At 40.6% G+C, this 12,175-nt stretch overlaps 1 protein-coding gene across 4 annotated transcripts in view; it reads left to right on the forward strand.

Annotated features, from left to right (window-relative positions):
• Nucleotides 1-12,175, forward strand: part of MARCHF8 (membrane associated ring-CH-type finger 8) — a 90,072-nt gene that overhangs the window by 31,359 nt on the left and 46,538 nt on the right. Inside the window, exon 1 of one of the 4 annotated variants that reach the window (XM_032115690.1) lies at nt 8,409-8,568. The exons of the other annotated variants lie outside the window; for them this stretch is intronic. Coding sequence (XP_031971581.1) covers nt 8,557-8,568 — 12 coding nt within the window. The 5' untranslated portion in view covers nt 8,409-8,556. Of the gene's footprint in view, nt 1-8,408; nt 8,569-12,175 lie in introns of those variants that run through there. 4 annotated transcript variants of the gene reach the window in all.

Below are 12,175 nucleotides of genomic sequence, written 5' to 3' on the forward strand. Positions count from 1 at the left end.
GTACTTCATGGAAACACCAGCAAATTAGGTCCGCTGGGTACGGCCAGTGCTAATTTGTGCTTAAGCCAAGATACCTTCTCCCTTAGAGCTGGGAATAGGACTGAGCTGGTTGTCTTCTGTGATTAATATGAAAAACTTGACTATTTGGCTTAAAACTGCTTCAAATCACCAAGCAAAAAAAAATCTATATCACTATACAATGATGAAGTTCATGCAGAAGGGGGACAGGCATGCTGGAGTACAGATTTTTAAAAACACCTATTTTGTATGTTTTTAATATGCAAAGCAGAACATACATATCTAAATATATATATATATATATATTAATTAAAGTATCTTTAGACACTGGTAATAAAGGGCTAATTGTCCTAATTCCTAGCTAGAGTCAACATAAAGGTAGCACCTCCCACCCCCAAAACCCTTTCCCATCAGTGTGGTTCAAAATAGCTTGTTTTATTTTAATGATTCCTTTGAGGTTTGTGACACTGAAGGCCAGCATGGGTGACCGCATTTGACTTGGAATGACCTGTGTTACGTTGCATGTAGCTATCTCTGTACATCGAACCCATAGCTCCTGGTATTTGGAAGTGGCACTTTAGCTTCCAGCTTGATTTGAAGATGACAGGTAAAGCTTCTGTTGTACTTTGTAGTTTGTTTCCATGCCACTCACCATCACAGTGCACAGAAACCATGGCTTCAGCTGCTAGTTGCTAGTAAGTCTTTCTTGACTAATTGAACCAGGCTCTTAAATTGTGCTTTTGGACCTATCTCTATGTTAAAAACAAGTGAGGTCATGCACTTTCTAGATAAATTTACAGATAAAATTCTGGAATCTCAACCAGTAGGGTGTTTCCATCTGCCTTGTAAATGGGGCAGGGGGAATGAAGGATAGAAAGATAGCCTTTTGGGGCCTCTCTTGTCCTGTTTGAAAGTAAAGGTTGGGACACTGGAAAAGCAAGTGTCTTAATTACAAGGCAAGGTGTGCTGCTCTTGCTGATAGGGTTTCGGTGGCTTTCCAGTTTTTGTCTTCTCTCTATTCTCCAATGCTACCTTGGCAGTTCAGAGGGAAAGCTGAAAACTCTGCTTGCTGTAGTGCAGGGATGAATGGCCTTAATCCTGTCTTCAAACCCCATTCAGGTTCTCATTTCCACTTGTCACTTCACTACGGCTTTCTATAGCTAATCCTGTACTGTACTTCTGCTTTATAAGCTGAAACCTGTATAATTTGCAATCACAGCCCGTGTCACTTTGGCGAAAATAAAAGGCAGTTTTAGTACTGTGGGGTTTTTTCCCCAAATCAGTTTCACATGCTCAGTATCTGTGAAGTGTCTGTAAGCCTTGTCAGCCTGCTAAGCTTTGTGTTACCTGTAAACATAACTGGCAGAGACTTTCTTATGTTGTTTTTTGAAAATTAATTTCCAGATGATTATTGAAAATATTGGCTGATGCCTGGCTTAGCACCAGTCTTGTGGAATCAAGTGTCTTCATTTGATTCTGTGTTGATAAGGCCAGCATCAGATCTGTCATCAGTCAGATCTTCACCATTGAACATGTTTTATATCAGTATCATTTGTTCTATTTTTAGATGGAAACATTTGAGAAGGGAGATAGAAGGAAACACTCCACTGTATCAGACATAGTAAAGGTGGGAGTTCTACTGAGCTAAAACAGACCTCTAGGAAAATGTTAATAGGCGACAACAGACTGGCAAAAAAGTCCCATCCAACAGATGGGGTGAGCACGGTTGCAACAAGGCTGCACTTCCTCCCAGTCATGTCCTGAGCACAGCTGCTGTAAGGAGTGTTTCTTCTGCAAGAGTTGGCGGGAGAATTTCTGGAGTGGGTAACGTGCCCAGGTATGAGAATTTAATTTACGGTGTTTGTTCTCTGTGTTTTGGAGCCTGAATAAAGAATGCCATTCTGAAAGATGCGTTTAATGGCTACTAGAATGAACTGACTGAAGTGTATGGGAGCTTGCAGTTTCCATGGGAAACTGGGCCTTTCCCATGAATGCAGGTGGGGAGAAAGAGAGACAACCTATATGCCTGGGCTGTATTGTCCCCTCAGAGCTTCAGTTCCAGCTGTATCATGTTCACAGCAGACTGTTTCATCCTGGGTTTTTCCCCCTTATCATCTATAGACCTCTGTTTCTTCTTGAATGTAGATACAACGAAGAGTGCTGCTGTTGTTCCTAGATTTATGAGCATTTCGAACTGCCCCCAATCTACCCAATCCCGCGCTGAGCACAACTGGTGGACAGCTGTGAAATCCTGAAAGCATTGCCAGTTTTAACCTCTGTCCAGCCCTGCTGCTCTGCTTCCAAACTGCCAGGAATCATCATGCTGCCCCCAGGAGCGATCAGGAGCATGTATAGGTTGTGTTAGATCTCCAGATCCAAATATTTGCTTTCAAGAGTTCTTATATCTAGGTCTAAATATTTTAGCAGCTTGGTTAGTTTCAGTCAGACCTTTGTAACGCAAGCCCACCTGTAAAGCTTCTAGAAGATAAATAATAACTACCATAGCCCAGCAATTCCTTAAAGGCTTCTCTTTGACCCCTTTCTACCTCTGGTGCTACAGCTACTCATTTAAAGGAACTACTTTAAAAGTGCCATCCCTCAGCACCTCATCCAGGAAAACCCAGGTATCTTTTCTCTGGCCCCCTCTGAAATGTACTCTCATGTTTTATCCTCTTCAAGAAAATGTTCCTTGTGGTCCCACTGCTCACGCATACTCCACCGGGATTGTGGTGGCAGACTCTGCCATCTGCCCAAGAATGATGGAGGGGTACCCAACTGGAACACAGGAAGTACATTGTTAAAGTCCTTATTTAACACTGACTTCTCTCTGCCTACCTATAGTAAACCTGAGGCACACCCAAGTCTCTGGATTGCAGAGTGAAGGAAGGCAGGTGAGATCAACCCATATTTTTTATAGCCCTGCTGGTTTTCAGTGCAGTCATTACGACAGAAATAACTAAGTCTGATGTTCTGGTTTATAACCAGAATTTTTGGGGATGTTTAATGCAGAGCCTTGATCCTATACCTGTTGTATCCCCTCCTGGTGAATTCTTACCTATTTGGCTAGGTTTTAGCTGTTGTAAGTTTTGCATCTGATGGGTTGCTTTTTGGGTGAGGTTTCTTTGCGTGGGTTCTTTTTTAGTTTTTTTAGTTGTTTTGGGCGGTTTTTTGGAGAAACTTTTGAGGAAGCTTGTACAGTTCCTCTTTATAGCGAAGTTCTGGTTTTTACTTTTTTCTCCTAGATTTCTCAAATGCTTATGAAAGTGACTTAACTAGTTCCTGCCTGTGCAGTTTTTGCTGGGGAGAACTTGTGTGCAATCCACTGTTCTGAGCTCAGTTCTATTTTCTGAGGCCAAAAAGCAAAACAAAGAGCCCAAAATGTAGATGTGAGCGGAAATAAAAGCATTACAGAGCTCCACATGCCCCTTACTTGCTTGGCCATTTCATTTTGTGTTCAACCATCCAGTCTTTGATAGTCTGAATTGGTTTTTGAGGGTTTGTTGGTGGGTTTCATTTTGGTTTTTTTCTGTAGTCAGTGCTTTAATGCTTTTTAAAAAAGTTCTTCAGGTCCTATTGTTATACCCCACTCCTGTTTTATAGTTGCATTAGTAACACCCACAGTACTTGGGTAAGCACCTCTTAATTGCTTTGCAGCATTGTAAATTGACTGTTGCAGGACAAGTATTTGAGTTAGACACAGGCATCAACAAAAGTCAGCTCCTACAACAGGTACTGCTGTCTTTCTGCCTTTTCCATAGAAGCATGGGTTAGAACAGTGGGTTATGTGGTATTTCTTAACGCTTGGAACAGAGTTTGGAGACTGGCACTAATTTAATTAAAAACAGATATAAGATCTTCACTACTCTTTCCCACTGTGAAATTCACATGCACTTGGAGAAACGTCTGCCAGGTCAAAGTCTGTTAGCTTGTTCAGAGTGTTCCTGATTGCTGAAACTCCCTCCAGCCTTGTTTGTTTGAAAAAAGTCTGTTGTATCATTGGATCTGCATAGCCTGCAGTGTTTGTTTCACAATCCACAGAAGAGCTTGCACAAGCATGATTATGATAGGAAACACTGCTTGTGCATTTATTTAACATCTCCTTACGCCATTTTTCCCCATTACACTTTTGGCCATTCAGCTTGGTTCTCCCTTCTCTCAACCCTCCTTTGAGCTTAGACCTGGGAAACGTCCATCAGCTGTTCCCAGGCAGTACCAGCTGAGATGATAGCAAACAAGGTGCTTGGACACGGAGAAACTCCAGAGAGAGTAACAAGCTGAAAATGTGTGGTGAATTGCCCCTGGCTTGTCCAGTGGCCAGGGAAGGACCGTAAGTGCTCATCCACTAAGTGTGTGTATCTGCTGTTTGAGATGTGCTGCAGAGAAATGACCCACTTTGGTGCTGTTATTTTACTGATCAGGGGATAACTAATCTTTTTGTACTGCAGGTTTTAGTACAGAATAGTTGGGGTTTTGTTCACCCAGACATCAAAGAAGTTCTGACTGGCAGCTCAGAAATTTGTGCAAGGTCTGAAAGGAGGATTTATAGGAAATGAGCAGATGGTCTAGTAGAGAATTTCCCCAGGAGGTTGCAGTTATTTAAAAATGGGAGAAACTAAATAGACTGTACAAAATTTGACTGTAAAATTAACTGGCCAGCCAGTAGCTAAATACTTAACCAAAATGATTCAGCTTGGCCCCTAGCATAAGCATGTAATGAAGTGATATCTGTGAGTTTACTCCACACACATTATTTCAGGTTTCTCCTAATAAGTGCACAAGAATGAAAGATGATTTTGCTAAGCACTGTTCTTGCTATGGTGAGGCCTCTCCTGCATCTCTTCCTTTCACAGTGGCAACATGATTGTTCAGGCATGCAGGAGAATGCTGCAAAATGCTGCTCATATTAAATGAAATACAGAGCTGTTCAGCTGAATGCCTTTAAATTTTAAACTGCTCTTTTTAGCTTCACAAACATAAGACTTAACATATTGGTTAGATTGCAGTATTTGAAAATATTCAGTATTTGAGAAAAAAACCCAAGCAGCAAATTGCTTTATTTTGGGGATGCAAGACTCAAGAGTGTGTTAACTCTAAGTAGTGAAGTATCATGTCCCTTTAAAAAATCCGTGGACTCAAGTCACTCTGGAGTGGTTTGCCACACGGCTTTAGACTTCCAATATCATTGTTTTTCATGTGGGGTTTTTTCTGAAGCTCTGATACATAGAAATTGGAGGTTTTGTATAGGAGTGGGTGTCTATAAATGGATAAGCAGTGTTTTAGTGCACATCCCATGATTTCAAATCAACTGATGGATTCAAAAAACAACTGAGCTCATTATTCTTTAAAAAGTTAGGAAAACAATTTTTTTTTTTCTTAAATCCCTATGAAGCACCCTTGTTAGATGGTAGATAGGCTTTCATTCTCTCATTATATTTCAAATTGAATATGCAGTGGAGAGGATGGTCTGAGAAATGGTCTGCAATAATAAAATGTGTTAATTACTGTCATGCTCATCTGTTTATGTTCTGGTTTGCTTCTCCCAGAAACTTACACATAACACCTGGTGTCACAGGGGTAGTACCATGGGCCACGTGAATACATAGTTCTGCTGAGAGTTCACTGGTGTAATGCTGGTGCACAACATAATTACACCGTATTTCTCTTCCAGCTTGTTGTGTTTGCATAATTCTTTGTAATGGTAGTAATACACTTAATGAATTTAGAAACCAACCCTCATAACCTTTCACCCAGCCTCCTGAAGTACTAAGAGGAAGAGGGTAAATATCCAAAGGGCTGTGTGAAATTTTTAACTGAGCTTAGATAACGTGCTTCCCTTTATAGAAGCCTTAGAAATGTGTATTTATAGCATGTTTTTCTCCCTCCCCTCCAGCAATTCATTTCCATTAGCCTCAGAGTTAAAACCTTTGGAAAAAAATTTCTCAGAATTCAACACTATCTTCCAGATATGAAATAAAACATCTGGGTAGTGAATCCACAGCAGCCCAAGTTCAGCTAAGACAGAAGTTTTGTTTGCTAACAAGGTGTAGTCCTTTTGGCTTCCTCTGCAGAGACAGAAGCTCTCTCTATAAAGTAGTTCTGCATCTGTCATGCTCAGCCTCATAGCTTACCTGGGGTACAAGGCTGGATTTATGCAGAGCCCCAGCTTTCTCACTGTAGGAAGCCCTGCTAATTCTCTGGAACCTTGTTGGTTTTAAAGTCATAATGGAGCAGCCTGAAGGAAGACATTAAGGCCCCAGTTCTTAAATGTTACAATACTTTGCCTCCTTGAGGTTTGTTTATCTGTAGGATATTGGTAAGTGAAGTGCTTCCACAGCCTTTGTTGTAGAGCTGATAATGCTTGTGTGGATGTGATTTTGCATTGGAGTTTTTAAAAGGAGTGTTCTGTGTGTGGGGGAGGGAGAAACCGTGAGTTACTGAGTGCACAGGATATGGGACCAGCTGTGTTGGATGAAACAAAAGGTCTGTAGCTCAGGGTGTTGTCCTTGACCTTGAGTGAGGGAGAATATGAGAAACAAAGTGTGTTCAGAGTGAACCTTGCCACCAGATTTGTACCATGTCACTTTGTGGTAAAACTGAATTTTGAATAGGGTGCAGTCATCTGAAAACTTCAGTTTAAAAGTGGATGTGGCAAGAACTGATGAGGGTGAAAAGATGGAGTTGGTCTGTAAAAAAAAAATAAAAGTGCAGTTGATGGGAAGGGAAATCCTCTCCTCTGCCTTGTGGTGTGTGTATCACATTCCTGAGGTCAGAGAGTATCACAGCAAAAACATGCCAATAAATGTGACTATCTGGATAATGCCATCTGGAGAGACGTATGTTTGATAAGTTTATAAGCTTTGATCCATGCAGGAGGACCACCTTTAACAGAGGTAAAAGAGGAGTCCTTCCAAAGTAACAGCCAGTCATGACTGAGCTTTAGATGACTCTAATATCTTGAATATCCCTTTCTGTTCAATCTCTCTGTTACCTTCACCTTTTATCTCTCATCTGCTGTATACATTGGAGGTAGAAAGTGGAAACTATCTCTTTAGTTTTGATGTGACCTGAGAAATGTGATTTCAGAGCTGTCTAGAGAATTAAGTCCAAACTGGAGCCATGGTTCAGAATTTAGGAGCTTCATGAACTCTCACTGTAAATTATAGAATCATTTAGGCTGGAAAAGACCTCAGTATCATTGAGTCTAGTCATTAACCTAACACTGCCAAGTCTACCACTAAAACATGGCTCTAAACACTACATCTATGTCTTTTAAATACCTCCAGGAATGGTGACTCAATCACTTCCCTGGGTAGCCTGTTCCAACACTTAACAACCTTTTCGGTGAAGAAATTTTTCCAAAGAGCCAATCTAAACCTCTTCTGGTGCAATTTGAAGCCATTTCCTCTGGCCCGAACTCTTGTTGCTTGGGAGACTGACAAGCCACATTTCCTTTACAGGAAACTACTTTTGAGAGCCTTGTCACTTGTGTTTGGACAGCAGTGTCACTTGAATTGCAGTGGATGACTGATACAGAGATGCCAAATAACTTGATGTTTATCTAACAACGAAATCAAAGCAAAACAATTCTGAGAAATAGACCCAAACCTACAAGTAACATTTGCCTATTGCAGTAATTGCGTTTGCGAATAAATTACCTGCAAATTACTCTTCTGTTTGTTCACTCTTTGCAAGAATACCTGATTTTTGTAGTTGGCTTGAAAAATTTTACTGACACAGCAAAAGGTGTTGCTTAAGAGAATAAGCAGGTGAGTTTATCCCCCATATTAATCCACCCAACAAGTTCTCCTGAAAAATATTTTTTTCTGTAAACTGTCAACTGAACTCGCCAGCTGCAGTAAGCATTTTTTTCCCCACTTTCTTCGTACAGTATTATTTTCTGGTCTGTCACATTCTTTTGCTGTCTTCACTGTTCATCCTTACACAGCTTCTCTTCCCTCACAGCCCTTAAGAATAAGAAAAATTAATTACTAAGCAACTGAATTTACAAGTGTTACGTTATCACAGAGATACGGTTCTGTGCTTACTATGCCTTCTTTGACTTCTAGCTACGTACATTTTCAATGAAGAAAAAAGAAAATTACCAGCTCTATTTGACTAATGAGGAAAGAAAATGGATCTGGAAGGGTCATCCTTCTTGCTCTTTGGACATTTGGAGAATTGTTATGCTTCATAGCACAAAAATTGCTAAGGATTGCTTTGGGGAAGCAGGGAGACATCAGCTGCTGCAAGGAATGGAGCATGTTCATAGGAGCTCTCATGCATTATTCATCACGAGCTCTTTTCACTGGAATCAGCTGGAGGAAGTAGTTAGTCTAGTTTGAGCTACACTAGTATTTATATTTAGGCAACTTAAACAAGCCCAGGCAAGTACTGCACCAACTCTTTCTATTCATCTGCGGCCAAATGTAGGGCAGACTGCAGTTCTACTTGCACCCCCGTCTCTTTAGGCTGGAGAGCAGGAGTCATGCAACCAGGAAAAGCTGCACTGAGGATACACACGTGCATTCATGCTGGAAAATGAAGCTTCAGGTAGGAGAATGTCTTGTCGGCAGAGGGATGCTGTTGAGCCTTGCGAGATGTATGTGTGTCAGGGCAGCCTGTCAAGGGAGGCTGCTGGACAGGCTCCTCGTTAGAGTGCTACCTGAATGATCCCTTTTAGTGTCATACTTTGTTCAGTTATGATTATGAAGATGCATCTTTTTCTTTTACCATGGTTCTTCCATTCTTGATGACATTTTTCTAAAGGTGCTGGGGTTTAAAAACAGGGAGACAACTTGCTGGTTTTTGGAAATTTTTGAGGGTTTTTTTTTAAGGTGGCTTTTTTATTTTATTGGTTATTAGCACTTCTGTTTGGGGGGAAGGTAACCATAAGAGATTCTGTTAAAACACAGCTGATGTGATAAGCCTTAAGCTCCAGTTGTGTCCTTTCAGAGGGTCTGCATTTGAATGGCTGCAATATTTCTACTTTTTTTAATTTGCTGAATAAAGGTGCTTGTAAAGAGGAGCTTCTGTTCTCAAAGCATATCTGTATTTTTTGACTTTACCAGTTGCTCTAAAAGAAATTTATAGTCTGTCTCTGCAAGCTGTGTATGTTTAAATTATCAGGGCTCTAGCAGTACTGTTAATTCAGTTTTAGACAAAGAAGGGGATTTTGTAAGACCTTACAGAACAATAACACAGGGTCTTTGTTCTGTTCTGTGAACATGATTTGCTGTGTGATATGTGGGTTTGTGCATATGTGTGAGAAGGAGGTACACAAACAGAATCTCATTTGGCAAGAATGTTCAAATGTTATTTGCTTTGTCTGAAGTGTGTTCGTGTGTATGTGTGCTGCTTCTGGCTGCAAACTGTTCTGTGCGGGTGTGCATCCTGCCTGTTGGGGATCTGCTTGAGCTTTGGGGAGGATGGCATTTATCTATGTTTGTTTGTTTATTTATTTTAGTGGGCTGATAAAACTTGACAGTGCAAAGATCAAGAGTCCTTGCTAGACAATCAGGACAAAATGGTGCTTTGCTGTGCAGATGAGTTGTTCCCTTTTCAAAAAGATTGCTTGCAGTCCAGCCCAGGATTTAGTAAATAAGCATTGCTGGTGGAAGCAAAAATTGTCAGCTTTATGTGAAATCCTCGAGGAGATTAATGGTCACGTGGTTTTTGGTGGAGCTTAGATGTGTGCTGTCTGCCAGTATGTTGTCTTCCAAGATGACTCGATCACCTAAATAAAATTTGCATGTACACAAGAACATGTTATTTAGTGACGTTTCTTTTTTGCTTTTTAACAATTGGGAATGACAAGATTTTGTCTCACACATTATCAGTCTGTGGCTTTGGTGGAGAGCGCATGAATACTTTTGGTGGTCCTAAATAACTTGAAATGTTGACTCAAAAACTTTAAAAGCTTGTTTTGACTTTATATGTGAAAGTTCTTCAAATTTATGTGCTATGCATACATTGAGAATTGCTCTGCTACTTGAATTTTGCAGATGCTTCAGTATTTGCCATGAGATAGAGAGGTGGCAGTCTAATATTCTCTTACAACTGAATGTATGGCCTCTCAATGTGTAAAATCCTTGTTTCATGGAAGCTTGCTAGCAGAATTCTTTATCTGATTTTATTAGACTTAAGAGGTCCTGTGCATTCAGTTAATTGACTAAAGTCAGTGGAGATGTATTTGTGATTAAGTGACTTAAACTTTAAGATTTTTTTAACAATGAAGGGTATTTTACTGCCCTGCTGCTCAGTTACACCTAGAGTCCAGAGTTGTGTTATCTAGTCATCAGGGTATGGGGAAGGAAGTGTTATTTCTGCACTTGCTTGTTTAATATATTGATAATTTAAAATTAACTTTTCTAAAAGTGTCTCCATGTTGTTCTTTTTCAACTAGCCACGTTCACATTTTGTCTGTACTTAGTCTCCGCCCTGCCACCCACTCAGCTGATTTTATGAATTCTTTTTTATGATCAAATACTATTTAATGCTATCACTGTATCACAAAGCCACAATTACATTTACAAAAGCATTGTTTGCGTAGAGGGGACTCAAACGTGTTCACCCTGTCTTAAACCAGTTTGGGCCCAGATAAAAGTGGCATATTTCATGTGTCATATGAAAGTGCTTGGGCTTATGCCCATGCTTCAGAAATTCCTCAAAATCTTCAAGAAGCTGAAGCATGAGAGACCTGGATGGACTACGATCATAAAATCATATGGATGGACTGTTGATCATAAAATCTCAGTCTTGGAAAGAGAATTTTTATTCTCATTTTTACAATTTTAAAAAATTCAGACATTGTTACAATGATGATAAACTTTCACGTGTCTGGGAAATGTTCTGGATTAAAGTATCTTCAAAAGTTGCCAAAAATTTGCTCCATCAGCTGAGAGTGGGAAAAACATTTTGACTGAACAGAACACTTCAGGCATTACTTACAGATACAGGAAGATGAGAGATTGTACTGAACATAAAAAAAAAAAAGGTAATGAATTAGGAAGAAAAGGGCAGAAATAATTTTTTTTTATTTTTCTGTAGATCACTGTGAAGAGCTGGAATCAAACCAGAAGAGGAAACATACTCTCTATTCAGGCTGTGGCAAGCAGCAGGGCTGAGATTTATGTGATAAAACTCCTTACCAGTTTCATCTCCTATCTCAGTGTGTCTTTGTAATGGGATATAAAGGCTTCTGATGGCAGAATCAGAAATACAGTTAAACTATTCCCTATTTAGCAGCAGCAAGAAATGTCACAAACTGAAGTGAAGAGTATGCTTATACTGGTTTTAAAGCAGCAAATGGAAGAGGAGTTATTAGTCAGTTCTGTGATATAAAAGCAGCATCATATTGTAATAGTATTTAAATGACTGTGATGTCCTTGGTAAAAGTAGTAGAAACCAGGGAAGACTCCCTCTTTTGCCAGCAGTGGGGAAGGACAGTGATTGCCTTCCTCCCATGGATGTGGCTGGGAGAAGAAACAGTGGTGGGGCTGGAGATCTCTGCACCTGGGTTTGGTGGAGGAGAGCAAACGGATGCCATCATCTCCTTGTGCTTCAGCCTCAACACTGTAATGGATTTGACCACTTCATCGTGGGCAGGTCTTGGCCACTGGTGACAAGGGAGGGTCTGTAAGAGGAGGGACAGATATGGTTTCCCCCCACCACACCTCCCCAGACTTCTGCATCTTGTTGTCCAACAGGCACAGGATGCTCTGATATCTGAGCAGAAACAACTGAAATACCGTTGTCCATTTCTTCCCTCCTGGGAATGACTGCAGGATGGGAAGGAATACAAAGCTTCCAGTAGGGCCATGACCATATGTAAGATTTGGTGGAGACAGAGGGATAGCAGGCAACCATGTGCATCTCCATGGATTCACTGCAACTCGAGTGAATCAGGACATGACTGTCAGTACAGACAAGCCCAGTCCAAAAGCTGAACGAGCACATCAGTGCAGACATGTGCCAAGCTGCAGCTGCTTCTCTCTGGGCAAGTCTTGGGCAAAGGGCTGAGTGATGTGCTATCTTGGCACAGCTCAGGTTTGGTCTGGTTTATTTGTGCATTCATATTAAAATAACAGCAAGTGAACAGACTGGAGGTAAAGTAGCATTTTGATGTTTTGCATACAATAAATGATAGTCATTGCAGTTT

This window comes from Corvus moneduloides, chromosome 8, assembly GCF_009650955.1.
Source record: "Corvus moneduloides isolate bCorMon1 chromosome 8, bCorMon1.pri, whole genome shotgun sequence".
NCBI classification, from domain to species: Eukaryota; Metazoa; Chordata; class Aves; order Passeriformes; family Corvidae; genus Corvus; species Corvus moneduloides.